A 14,716-nucleotide genomic window follows, 5' to 3' on the forward strand; every position below is an offset into this window, starting at 1 on the left:
CAGCAGGAACAATAGCTATGACATTTCCTTGCCTGGAGCTTTTTTTATTCTGACTATTGTCAGAACTTCTGTTCCAAACAACATGGAATGACTGGTAAAGACTGGCACAGATGGGCCAGTGCTCCAATCTAAACTTTTTTACATCTTAAAGACATAGCGGTAAAAGACAGCACAGGATCTAGGTTGGACTTAGGCAGCCATTCCCCAATTTTAGACAGACCTTTTTTTTTTTAAGCTTCCTTCATTGTTCAATATTTGTTTTATGATCATCAGGAAGATAGTTGTGGAAGCCAGTAATGTTTCTCATGGGGATGCAGTCAGAACCATAACCCACTAATAAACATAAATTAGGGTATAACTCATGTTAACCTCACACCAGAAAGCAGAAAAAAAACCTAGAGAATGTGTCTCTTGAAATAAACTTTAATAGCCATAAAAAGGATTGTAAAAGGGGAAATAGTGTAACTGAAAGAGCCTATGTATAACTTTTATTTGTGCTGGTAATATGAAATAGATGTCAAGCACTAGAGAGAAAAAAATTATAGGAAAAAATGAGATTTTCTGCTTCAAACTCATTAACTGTCAGTGTGGTGCCTTAGCCTGCATAATATTTAAACGTGATAAAAACAGGGGTTTGGTAGTGGAATGGTAAGAAGTGGTAGTAGGAGCAAGTTTACAAAATTTCCAATAATGGGTACTTTTTGAAGTCTCTTTTGTCAAGTTAATGAGATTATAAATATGGCATTTATGAGATTGCATTTTAAAGATAAACAAGTTTCAGATTTGTGGTTATAAAGAAGGACTTTGAACTTTGGCAGTTCATATTTTCAGAAGGCAAAGAGCAAGTTTTGTGGGATGTGGGGAAGGCGGAGCTCAGGAGTTTTGAAGGGCTCCGGTTAGCAGTACTTTGCCTTGGACCAAGTATATTTTGTTCACTGGTAAGGCAATAGACAAAATGGAAGGTTTATCCTGTATATTGTGTTTGGATGAAAGTGGAAGAGCAAATTGCTCTGCTTTTGGTTCACGGCAATGATCACTAAGCATAAAGACTGCTGAATCAGTAAGGTATGTAAGTTTTGCTTTTGGATACTCTGGTTTTCTTTTGGTGAATCCATTCCATTACGAGACAAAAAGACCTGCCTATTTAACTTTCACCTTGACAGGCTGTTTTATGTCATGTTTCGTATTTCTGCAGCACACCTCTATTCTCCACGCACACACACACATGCACACACACACACAGACACACACAGAGAGTTTTAATTTGTTTATGAGGAGCACCAAAGCCTACTGTTTTAATAAACATTGGCACAAAATTCTTAACATTACAAAATTCACTAGAAAATAATATGTACAATTTGTTTGTAGACAATTTGAGGCTAGCTGTTTTGTGAAAGACTAAATTATTGACTTTGCAAGATAAACTATGCAGAAGTTATGTCTCACAATCCCTCAGTTAGGTGTTTCAACAACTTTTTTTTTTTTCATTGTTACATTATTTCTTTACAGACCTCTTGTTCCACCGCTAGCCCAGTGGAATTTTTCAGCAGAGGTGCTTGCACATAGGGTCAATCCCCATTTTTATAGCTGTCGCCTCGCTGCAGTTGCAAGAGGAAGATTTTGCAAATGTAGCATATCTATACCCATTTAATTCTCATCAGATAGTCTCCATGCTGCAAAACAATTCTTTCATACCACCTTATAAAGGTTTGTTATTTTAACTGCAAGACTACAGTTCTAGTTTGAAGACAAATGCAAAATATCATGTTCATGTTTGCTATTTGTCTCATGCGTCTTACCTGATTAGTTGCTGTTAAAGCCAGTGTATTACAAATACACATCCTCCAAGCCAAGTGAAAAGGGTAGCCTGTAATTTCAGTAGTGCCACTGGGAATATATTTGACCTCGCACCTCCAATCCTGACATTGTTTAACCATATCCCACAACTAGTGAATTTCAATTATTTGTTCAGAGGAGCCATTCATAATTGCCTGGTGTAAGCCTGCCTTTAGGATGCAAAGCAGAAAACAATGAAAATGCTACACTGGCGAATTAGAACAGCAGCACTTAAATGTATAAATTAAATGAGCCTCTTTTCACAGCTTTCTCTTTCTATTCTGAGAGGCCTCAGTCTGGTGACATCAAAGACAGGATTATGTGAGAAGATAAAAACTTGATCTAATGTCCATGTTTGAAGTCATGAAAGTCCTCTTCTCTCCAAGCCAAAATAACCCTCCTTGTAACACAATGAGTGAGGGTCCAGGTGCAGGGGGGGAAGGTTTCAGCAAGGCACTGGGGATATCTCAGAGAAGCCAAAGAGTTGTATATTAAGCCATAATCTTCCCAAATGTGCTAAAAGATTGTATGTAGGCTTTGGAAGCTTTGTCCTGTCAATTTATTTGTTAAGTCTTTCTTTTAATTGAAGAATGCTATTATGCGTGTGGCTGGATTGGCCTTTAATGAGAGTTTAACCTGTTGCACCTACTTACAAGGAAATCTACAACATGATATATGAGGAAGAAACAGGGAATGCTGAAATGCAATGTCATCTAAACGTACACCGTGACCACATGTTGTTAGTTTCTGTGCATGTTTTGTTCCATTTCTGATGTATCTGATACACTGCCTATGGATTACGAAATGATTTATAACGTAGGGAAAACGATGGGCATTTTACACTTTGAAACTTGTTCCTCTCAGTGAGGGAGTCTTCTTACTTTCAAATGTTTTCTCATGTGTTGAAATTGTGTGCTCTGAGTGTCTAAAAATTCTCCGAGACCAAGAAAAATTTTCACCTTGTAAAGATGTAGGGCTTCAGTGCTTCATAAAGAAGACTTTTGTTTTAATGTCAGCATCACCAAAACACATGCCCTTAAAAGTTCTTGCTCTTAAAACAGTGAAACAACTGTCATGGGCTTGGACAGTCTCTCAACAGGCCAAAGCAAGTGTTTCTGTCCAGCTTAATGCATGCCAATTGCATGTAAGGTTTTATAATCATCAGATATTAGTGAGAATGTTTGCCATTTGTACAATCTCTGATCCTTCTATATGGTCCTCTCTTTGCCCTGCATTTTCAGCCTACGATGCATATTCACCAACAGAGGAGATACAGAGATAGCAGTCTTTCAGATCGTAACTATGGACAATGAGATGCAACAACCCATCTGAAAAATAGGCCATTAATATATCATATGTCAGATATTCCCCACATCCTCAATTCCAGCATTGGACAATTTGCAATAATTTTAACATACTCAATTCTACTCCAGTGGTGGAAGAAGATTTCTCAGTGGTGTATTTACAATAACTTTAAAAAAATGTATCCATTATAGGTATTACTACTGTTTGTTTACCTTATGTGCATGCTTCCAGACAAATAGCTATGTTTTTTGTAGAAGTATTGGACCAAATATCTTTCCCTCAATTTGAATTATGATTGCAAACTGAATAATATTATTCAACAATCTGATTTTATACTGGTTTTATATGTATGATCTGTGTAGCTACATATTTTGATGGCTATAAAGTAGTTTAATTTCTTGATGTTATAGTTGTATCCAGGTACACATAATTTCTAACTGCCAATTCCCAAACTCCCTGCCTAGCTATATCTATTAGCTTGTAAGGTCATTTCTCCTTTCTCCTACGGAGTTTAAGTCATTAAATGCATCCTGCCCTTTTCATTTGTAAAAGGTTTAGAATTGCATACTCTGTTGAATGGAAAGCTTTATTAGTGCAAGACTCACGGGAGAGCCATGAGTAGCATCTTTGTTAAATTAGTCCCTGGTAGACAGGGTAGTTTTGAATGTTTCTTCATGATGCAGGACAGACAAATCAGTGCTAATTCTATAGCAGGTACTATATTAATTAAATTTCACCAGGATACATAAAAAATTAGAATATGTGTTTTCCAGTGGTCTTACTGCTGTGACATAACACTTATGTCAAGTTGGTCTTACAGGTGGATATTTTCTTCCGGTATAGCTTTCAGCCAGCACAGTGATGCTAAAGTGATCGGATAAGTACAAAGAAAGGTTTTCATTAGTTGATGATGGTGGGAAGGCCCTCATAGAATATTTTCAAGATTTTAAAGGGGGAGCAACTTTAATCCTGCAAGAGGCCCTTGAGGCTTCTTTTAGCATTTGTAGCTCTGGGTGGTCCCACTGAATCCTTTGTGGTCATTAGGGTTCCCCTAAGCATTTTGATGACAATGCAATTCATGGAAATTCTTGGGATGAGGGCCTGCTAGAATATTTAACAAGCTCTCAGCATCCTTTACTGCTTCTATGCAGCTTGCGTCCCCCCATCTTCCTGTGTTTTGGCTCTGCTAGATATGGGAGCAGGAAAGGTTTGGTGAGCAAAATAATTGAGAATAAACAGAGAGTTGCATAACCAAGAAGCACAGGGTAGTGTCCATGATAGGGCTGAAAGCAGTTGCCTAATTTGTTAGGTGGAAAACAACAAAAAGCTGACATCCATCTATCTATCCATACTTGGGGCCAGACGCTGCCGTCTGCCAGCATCAGGACCTCAAGGCACAGTGACGCAGTTCTTCAAGGAGCCAAAGCTCCATGGCCCTTGGAAAAGCGACAATGCTAATTAGAAACCACAGAGCTCAAAGGGATGAGGAAACCTGATTAGCTAGCTTAGCTCAGTAAGAAAATGAATTTTTTTTGCTCAGATAAGGCTCAAAGAAAACAGGAAATTTGTCTGAATTCAGATGTCTCTGAGGTAGATCTGGGACCCAAAGTTTATTTTCATGAAAGTGCAAGTGGATTTTATTGCTTTCTTCCAAGGAGGACAGGTACCAGGAACTACTCCAGAGTTTTATCAATGCAATGTGCTGTTTCACAAACCTTGAGTTGTTTTCATCTATGCATTTCTGGGAATTGAATTCAAAGGAAACTATCAAAATGAAAGGGTCTTCCCATGACAGAGAAGAGAAGAGGAGCTTGCAAGTGAGACTTGAACCAATATTTGTGAGGTGTAGCCTCTGACTCTGCTACGAGTTACCTGAGCAAAATTAAGGTTTTCTTTCTGATCTCTGCCTGTAAAATAAGACAGTGGTGTCTTTTTTTCTTCTATATCTCTCTCTGTTCAACACCTAGTATGAAAAAAATCTTGATCTTTACTGGACCTCCTGATTTTCTGAGTGTGTAGAATGAAAAAAAAAAAAAAAACTCCTTAACTTCTCATCTGATTTGCAAGTTCCCAAAAAATTAAAATGTTGTGGCTTTGATTTTTTTTTTTTTTTTTTTTTTTTTTTACCTATTCCTTTGTTATGGTGGTGCCTTTCACTAAGGAGATCCTGCAGTGTTTTCATCATTTGGCCTGGTGGGCTAGAAAGTGGTGTTTCTATAAGCATAGCAACAGTATTGAAAAGTTTGGGAACCTATAGAGAAGTCTCTGAATGTCCTGTCTATATTGGGTCAAAGTAATTTAATCCTTTCCTTTCATTATATCCACCAGAAAGATGTGACTAGAAGCCATGCGAATCTACCCTTCTTCTTAGCCTTCTGTAGCTACTGGAGGGATTATTACCTGGATGTCAGTATCCTGATTAAATATTTCATGAGAAATTTATAAAGCAAAGAAATATCAAAACTAAAAAAATCTTCAGCAGCAGCAACAAAAAATAACTTTGTGAGTCATCTTCTATGTGCCCTCATTAATTTTGCTGGAGTAAAAGCCATTGAACATCCCTTTCATACTTAGATTTCATGTAAGAGCCCAAAATTTATGTCTGCACAGCTTGTGCATCTTTCTCCATTAATAAGCCAATTTATGCACAATTCTAATTCCTTTGACATGTCGTTTGTATTATGTGGAACTTCAAAATGACCTTCCAAAATTTTGAGGTTGAAGTATTACATTTCACTAAACACTGGCCGTCTTGGGAAATTTGTCCATAAATTTCCAAGATTCTTGCATTAGATTCTCAATGTAACTTTTGGTGTTTTAAATCTGACGTTTTCCTTTCAACAGCATTGTTGGAAAAAAAAATGTCAGTGAAGGACAAGTGAAATCACTTAAAGCAAATTCTGTTTACCAACCCTGTAATTTTTTTGGTAACACTTATCAGTAAAAAAACGTATCTAATAGACAACTAGGATGTTCCCACCTATACAATGGAAATGATTTATTTCAGGCTGCATTGGTACAGGTATCTTGACTTTAGTATTTCCTTAAGTGGTGAAAAAGTGCCAGAGATTTTGTTTTCCTTGACTGAATCATGTGACAGTAAACAATGCTATAATACTATGAAATAAAGAAAAGGCATACGACAATCCCAAGGCAGGGATTGTTGACACCAGGATGAAAAAGTTCAGACTGAAAGGGTATACAAAAGCCTTCCTGTTTTGCAAAATAGTCAATTTCCCCCCCAGGAGAAGACAATGAAACCTTAGTAGAGATATTGCATCTACCCTCTACACGAAAATTTTTGTGCTAGAAAAATATGCCCTTAGCAGCCAGTAGTGACCAATCCCTTCCTGCCTTCTCCTGCCATGAATTCAAAAAAAAATCCCCACTCCCCACTTCTGGGGCTTCCAGAAAAGTGCTGGTAGTCATAAGATGCCTCTCTGATGGCAGCAAATCACTGTCACTACTGTGGTCCCACTCTTCTTCGCTGCCATCTAAATAGGGAAGAGTTGCAGGTGGCAATTTTAATTTTCAGCAAATCAGAGGAATGTGGTTGAGTTCAGCAGTTTTCTGACCCCAGACTGGGAGGAATGTGTGTTTGTGATGCTTCTCAGGCACGATTAGGAAAACTAAATCTGTTGACAGCAGGCTTAACTTTGCAGCAAAAATTTTTCTCACTGAAGAAATGGTGGAGTGTCAATAGCTGAAAAAATGGCATAACACCACAACATCTGCTAAGCTGGTATTTCTTCACAATGAACAGAGAATTGATTGCAAAATTTCATACTCCAGGAGAACTTTGGAGGAATTTGCTGTCAAACTGGGAGAACATGGATTGTAGGGCAGACGGTTTTCAGTTTGATATCATGGAGCTGGAGACATGATCAGAAATGAATAAAACTCATAGTGCTAAACAAAAAAGGACTATGCAAGGAAGGAAGAAATGGGGATGATAATAAGAGTGCCATACGTATGCTAAAGGTAATAGGAATCCATGAGAACTTTCAATTTCTTTCTTGGCCTTCATTCATATTCTTACATATTCAATGAGTTTTCTACTGATTTGTTAGAAAAGGGAATCCTCTGAGTTGCTTGTATCTGGCAAACCTCCTCAGATACCTTTGCTACAAGACCTAAAATGCATAAATTTACATGTCACGTTACTTAATTTAACATTATTTCAGTGTATAGTCAGCCCTTGTGCGAGGTTCTAGTCCTCCTCTAGTTACACTGATGATTTGCCAGGCACCGTGATACCAAACTCTTTCCTGAAGCTCTGTTCAATATTCAATCTATCACACTACTTTTATTTTCACTAAAAAACAATTACCAGAGAGAAGGATCAAGCTATTCTCTCATAGCTTGCATTTGATACATGCAAGTTGCATTTACCCCATTTTATGCTTATATTTGTTATTCTTGCCTTCACAATTCCTGTTCCTTCAAAATGAAGTCAGCCTAATAGGCTGAAGTTTTCCCATATATTTTCCTTTCATTTCTGTCTGGAGGTTTGCCGATTAAATACGTTGATGACATAGAAATGCATTTTTAAAACAGAGAGTATACTGAAATGTAAAATCTGGAGCAATATATATGTTGACCCCATTTTTAAGCCCATGGTTTTCCACCTGCTTGTTTGGTTTTTTGTTTGTATTCAGCACTGCAGTTAGTGAGTAAACAGGGGCATTTGCAGTTTTTAAAAAAGCTTACAAGCAGATCTAATGTAAAGATACCAGAGTCTCAGTAAGGATCTCAGTTCACTTGTTATTTGTTTCACTGGTTTAACTGGTGTAACTTCATTTTGAGGATGTGTCATATTCATCCTTTTATGGTTTTGTCTTTATCTCTGTTGCAAGTACTCAAAGAAGAAGCAATAAATTGATTCTCTTTCTAGGTCTCATCCCAACGGTCCTATTTAACTTTGAAATTTGTATATTGTAATAGTCAGCCAGCAATGTACCGTGTTAAGTTGCATTTTCTTCCAAGATCACATGTACCAGGAAAGATTTTCATAAGCAGTCAGTAAGAATCAGTTAAACAAGGTGTAAGCACCTACCAGTTACAGCCATACATTTTATTAAGCATATGAAGTATCACAATAATTTGCGTATTTACTAATCTGTTATGGTTCAAATTCATGCCAACCACAGTTAAAAGACCACATGGGAATTAAGAAAACTCTAATTTCAAGTCTTAGGACAGGATAAATCCAGATCACACATCCCACATTAAACAATAGGTTAATAAAATGCAAATGGCTACTACAATGACGTTACTGAGTTCTCTTACACTTTTCCCAGCAAATTATCATTTTCCAGTAGCAGTTCTATGGTGCAAGCAGTACATGAAAATACATTTTTTTCCTTTCTTTCTTTCTGCACTTTTATCCAGAATTGATCATTGAATGAGCTTCAGATTATTCAGATCATCATGAAAAGAAGACGTGATCCACACTGGGAGTTTGTTGTATAGTATGTGGAGTTAAAAGCCTTTTTTTGTTAGATTGAACACTGATAATGAATAAAAAATAGCAGCCCTTACCAGTAACAGAACCTAATAATTTATTCACAGGGTAACACTGATGTTCAGCCAAAAAACCTACCTTTTGACAGTAAGGGGCAGTGATTAGTTTATAAAGGACATCAAGTTGGTTTTAGTTTTTTGAATGACTGCTTTAAGATGACTCCCTGGCTTAAGAAGCAGGGCATGCCTGGTCCCTGTGGTTGTTCAAAGGGCTGCTAGTGTCTATTGTCCAGTGATTATTTCAATGATATATAGTGATATATATTGCAGTGTATGCTTACACCTTTCTCCCAGGTGTTTTGCCTTAAAAACAGATTTTTGTATCATTGAAAATAAGTACCTCTCCCAGTGTAGATTAAGCATCCATGTGAAGTCTAGAGAAATATTACACGATTCTGTGGTATACTATGGATGTCAAATGCATTAAAACTTATATTTTAAAGCTCTGTAAAGCTCAGCATCAGAGTTAATTTTTTGATGTGTCACAATTTGATTATTTTCTCCTTCAAAACACAAACAGTTTATTTTCACTCATCATATAACCAGAGAAGGACATACAGACAAAAGTAATACACTGACACCTCTCTCAACGCCTAGAGCATCATGGATGCCTCACACATGCATGGCATAGACATGCACAGTACGAATGTACAAGGACACAGACATTTGGAGTTGCTTCTCCACCTTAGAGGGGATTCAAATACATACCTATACTCAGTCTACTCTATCCATTATGCTGGCATAATATAAAGAGGGTTCTCAGTCTCTTTTGCTGAAACTTTCTAATTGTTAAAATTGATTTCACCAGAAAATGAGTAAATTAAGCTGGTCAGTGGGGCACTTTCCTTGAAAAGAGGGAGTATTTTTCATATAAAACATAGGCAGTTAGCCTTCAGAGTTTGCATTCTTTGCATCTGCATCTCTGCGTGCATCCATGATGTCTACTCTCATGTATCATACACTGAAATAACTTTAAAGAATTGCTGTGATTTAGCACACTTGGCTAGGAATAGAAGTCACAGACCCCAGTCCCCTCTCTGATTAAGAACAATTGCCATAGGCCAGCCCAAATGCTTATCTATCCCAGTGTCCTGTCTCCAAGAGTAAGCAAACAATGGATGCTCTAGAAAGAGTAGGACAGGAGAAACATGTAATGATACTTTCAGAAATATATTACTAGCATAGCAAATCTGAGCAGGAGGTAGCAACTTTTTAAGGAATGACCCTCAGTAGATTTATCTTACATGAATGCCCCAGTTGTTCTTCAAACCCATGTAAAATTTTAACACCCTCAACATACTGCAACAATGAATTGCAGTGTTTAGTTATGTGCTGTGTGAAGTATCCCCTTTCTGTTTGCTTTGAGCCCTTTTGATGACTCCCAGTTCTGATATTAAGAGAAAGACTGAGCAAGTGTGCCTTAGTCGCCTTCTCCAGGTCCCTCATGATTTTGTAAATTTGGGTCAAGCATCTCTGTATAGCCTTGCTTTCCATGCTGAAGAATCTTAAGACTATTGAATTGCTCCTCGTACAGAAGATGTACCTTTAACTATCCCATCTGATTATCTCTGTATCCTGCCAGTTTTAATGTATTTGTTTTCAGGTGTGAGGAACACACAGAACATCCTAATGCATTCCAGTCTACTTAGGATTTAAACAGGGACATGGTATTTTCTCTCATGTTCTCTGTCTCTTTCCTTGTAATTTTGCTTTTTTTCACAGCTAATTACCATTAAGCCAACATCTTGAAAGAGCTATCTACCATAGCTTCCTAAGATTCCTAAGTTCAGGACCTACTGTTAAGTATACAAAATCAGAATTATTTTCCCTATGCATATCAGTTTGCATATATCAACAATGAATTTCACTTTCCATTTTATTATCCTGTAACTCAGTGTGGATATCTTCCAGCAACTCCCAATTTGTCAGCTTTTTTTGTTTTGTTTTGTTTACAGTCTGAATGACTTAATATTAGTAAACGTGTCACTTCCCTGTCCATAACTCACCTTTTGCATACCACAATTAAAAATTTCTGGGACACCCAACACCAGTCCGTGTGGTACTCTGCTGTGAAAATTTGCCATTTATTCCTACGCTTCCTTCCTTCCTTCCCTCTCTTCAGTCATTATGAGTTTTGTCCAATGGTTTTTGGGCTCTGCCCTTTCAGAAAAGCACCCAGGACTGGTGGCTTATTTGGCACTTCATGAAGCTTACATTTGTTGTTGCAATGTAATGACATAACTTTACCAAAAAGCATAACTCTTCTCCATGTGCCATTTTTCAGCTGCCCAGTTCTGGTACAGGGATGTGAATTGGAATCCTTTTGAGCTGAAGTGGTCTTGATCTTGGGTTTCCTTCAGGGGTTCTAAGAAGAGTGCTCTAACCATTAAACATCCCTACATGGGCAGTGCCAGTGGCCACATTGTATGAGCAAAGAGGGAAGACCACTTGTTCTTTAAACAAATTAGTAACATACCTAAATACGTCCAGGGTAGAGGCCTGTAGGATTAAGTTTTGGTATTTAGCATATAGATGTCTAAACTTATACATGGTTTATCTAACTAAAGCTGATTAATCTAACCGTATGTTCAACAAAACTCCAGAAGCAGAGGTGGAAATTTACATTTCGAAACTGACACTATTACAGATTTCAAGCACTTACAGGGATAACTATATCTTAAAATAAGGTTTATGGATAATAATTTAAAATAGTCTTACAATAAAAGGGAAGATCTGATCCCACAAGCAGCAGCAGCAAAATTCCAAGCAGGTTTGGCTGGCCAGTTTCTGGCTGAGGAGACTTCAGGATTGAATCAATAGAGCCCAGGATTTCAACTGTAACACTGGTAGTTACATTGTAGCAGGTATAGCCACTGAAGCCCCCCTATCATATTTCAGACCATAAAATACATTATTTCTGGAAGTCTTCCTGCATTTGTTTGTCTTTCTTGACTTGCATGCCCTATGGACTCGTAACACACAAAGCGATGCATCGGTTAGGAATAGTTTCCCATAGGTAGAGGTAATAATCACTACAATAGCTAATCACAATAAATCAGAAGCATACTGGGGTGGGATCAATGCCTTTTCTTAGGCCTCCATTCTTCTCACACTTTTACTTTGCTACCTTTGGCAGTCTAATGATATGAAGATTAAGCTTGCTTGTCCTGCTTGCATCTGTTTCTTCTGTTTATAACCACCCTGCCTGCACCCACTCGGTAAAGGCTCAGCTGCCTTTTCTGTGCAGAAGACATATGTGCTTTAATCTGAAGGCAAGCGGCTTCTGCATGAGGGGTGCTGGTATAGTAGACAGACAAAATCTTGTAGTTAGCACAAGACTGTTTTCCTGTTTGATTTGTCAAGTGAAAACCTTACCCCTCACCAGTTCACACCTGCTTTTCTGCTTGGAGGAAAGGGTGCTTTTTCATTTCTCTACATCTTGTACCATCATCTGTTTTTAAGCGGCACTGGGATTGGTTTTTTTCATATATTGTTTGTTGATACAAAATTCGTGTAACGTTGCAAAGGCTACATTTAGAGATGGAGTCCTTAAAAAATAAGGGGGAAAAAATGTATAAACTAGTTAGAAAATATTTCTCAATTAGTTAATTTTCCCTTTCCCTCTAACAGTCTGAAGTTATCAGGTTCTAACCCTCTATAATTTTCATCGTATGAGCTATGGAAAAGGGGCACTGTCTTTTGGTCGTACAAAGTATAGGCAGCTGCCTTAGGAGTTACACCAAACCCTCTGGGCGAGAGACCGGTACCCTAAACTCACCAGAGCTGCTGCTGACGACAAAAGCCTCGTGCAAACACCCCATATTTACCCCGAAAATGGCTGTCGGAGCGGTCACCCCTGGAGCGCCTCCTCCCAAGGCCCTGGGTGAGGGTCGGACCCTCAGCCCCACCTCGGCTGCAGCCAGACGTCTTCTCCCGTCGCGACACCCCCTTGCGCCGGGCGGCCTGCCCCGGCACACAGGCTCTGTCGCGACACCTGCCTTGGCTGCCCGGCCGACCCCCGCTCCCTGCCCGGGGACGCCGGGTGGTTCCCGGACCGGCCTCCTTACGCCAAATAAAGTTTTCCCGCGACGAAATTTAGAAGGTTATCCAGAACCTTAAAACTGTCCCGAATCCTCAGAATATTTTCCAGGGGGATTACCTCTTCTCCTGTTCCGTATTTTCCATTCCTCTTGCCCGTTAGACCGATGTGAGGGGAAAACTCAGCTTCCCTAAGATGCTTTGGAGCCCTAGACAGCAGCCACGTTGAGAGTGGTGGAATATGTTTAAATATGTCGAGCTATATAGAACTAGTGCTATTTGCAATTTATTTGGGGGACTGCTTTCTTTATAAGCAACTAGTTTTTAGCAGCAGAAATACTGTCTTGACTCCCTGCCTAAATTGGAAGACAGCAGAGTAAAGAAAACGCGAAACACTCTTTTTTTTTTTTTTCCCCGTTTTTTTTTGGGGCACCGAATTCCTGCTTGGTTTATCTGGCTGCAAAACTTTTGAGGCAATTCCCCTTCCAATCCGATTTCCAAACCGTGATACCCATCCGTGCCTCATTAACATAACATTATTAGTAGTATTTTTTTCAGCGCTAGGAACGTTGTAATTTTGGAAGCTGAAATGCAAACCTCCCCCCCCCCGCCCCCCCCAAGAGCAAAGGGAACAATTGAAAATTCAACAGTTCGCGTTGAATTTCAAGTGGTCGGGCAGGCCCCAACTTTGTACAGCCGGCACTCGAGGCCAGACAGGTTTTGCTTTTCCTAGTGATCGTGTTTCCCGGGCTGGAGGTCCACCAGGAGGGACCAGCCTGACACTGGGTGCCCTTCCCCAGGGGCTGGGACTGCGACCTGGCGTCTCGGGGCACGGCGAGGTCCGCCGGCATCAGGCGGGTAAATCTCACCCGGCGGCGCGGATCCAGCACTCACCGAAAACAGCGGCAAAACCCCAATTGCCTCCGGTGGGATCGGGATCCGAGCCGGTGCCCCCTCCTCACACCCGACCGCCGGCGCTTCGCCCTTGAGCTGCGGGTGGCGGCGGCTCAGAGCGTCGGCGCTTCGCCCTTGAGCTGCGGGTGGCGGCGACTCAGAGCGTCTCTGCAGTCGGCGATTTACCTGTAAGAGGTTTTTTTCCCTTTCCTCCCCCTGCTCTGCTGCCAAGGAAACTTTTGGGTACTTCTGTCAGTTTATGGGGGTGGAGTGCGAACCTACGCTACGAGCAGGCGTTTCTTAACCGGTGTGAAAGGCGAGTATTTTAAACAGCAGCACGAGCAGAAGCAAAAATGAATAGATGGGCTTTAATGAGCATTGGTGTACAGCAGGACAGACAGGGTACGGCAGCAATCACTCACAAACCAGCCGGGACTCATCAGCCAGCGCGTCGCTCTCTGACTTCTGGTCCCTCTGCTTGCCACCGACCTCTCGCCTGTTGCTTGTTTTCAGTAAAGTGCTTTCCCGAATAATTTTTTAACCGTTTTCCTGTTGGCTTCCCCAGCTCCCCCCTTTCCCCCCCCCTTCCATCTCCCCTCGCAGATTTTAGTGTTCACACTCACGTGGAAGAAACGCCAAGCAACACATACGAAGTAGCGGTATCTGTGAGCAGTGAAAGGTGATGTGAAAAGTACAATCTACGAACCGCCGGACTGGTTTTATTTTAATGAGCAACTAGGGATTTCGAACACTCAATCACAGCTTGAGAGGTCAGGTCACACTTCAGGCCATCCTAAGGTATTGCCCTCAAATGTGAAATATTGGGATGGACTGTAAAAGCATGAGCGGGAAGGAAAAGTTATCGTTAGTTAAAGAAGCCCTTCGCCGTTAGTACCGTTGTCATTTAAATTCCCACTAATTAATTGAGCTATTTAAAGCTTACTCTTTAAACAGCGAGCGTTACACGTCCCGGGGTCCCGCAGCTCGCCGAGGTCCAAGGTAACCGCTTTGCCCACCTCTCTCATAGCAAGACCTATAGGGCGGCGGGGCAGAGGTTCCCCATCCCTCGGGGTGGGGGAGAAGCAGAGCTCAGAGCGGGGTTTTACCCTTCTGCTCTCCC

General features: G+C 40.2%; 1 protein-coding gene across 1 annotated transcript in view; it reads right to left on the reverse strand.

Annotated features, from left to right (window-relative positions):
* The window catches only part of VPS13A (vacuolar protein sorting 13 homolog A (S. cerevisiae)), a 147,888-nt gene extending 135,403 nt beyond the window's left edge, over positions 1-12,485 (reverse strand). The window contains 1 exon segment of the mRNA XM_009882747.1: positions 12,443-12,485. Coding sequence (XP_009881049.1) covers positions 12,443-12,485 — 43 coding nt within the window.
* Between the last annotated feature and the right edge of the window lie 2,231 nt (positions 12,486-14,716).

This window comes from Charadrius vociferus, unplaced genomic scaffold (assembly GCF_000708025.1).
Source record: "Charadrius vociferus isolate BGI_N301 unplaced genomic scaffold, ASM70802v2 scaffold560, whole genome shotgun sequence".
Classification (NCBI taxonomy): Eukaryota; Metazoa; Chordata; class Aves; order Charadriiformes; family Charadriidae; genus Charadrius; species Charadrius vociferus.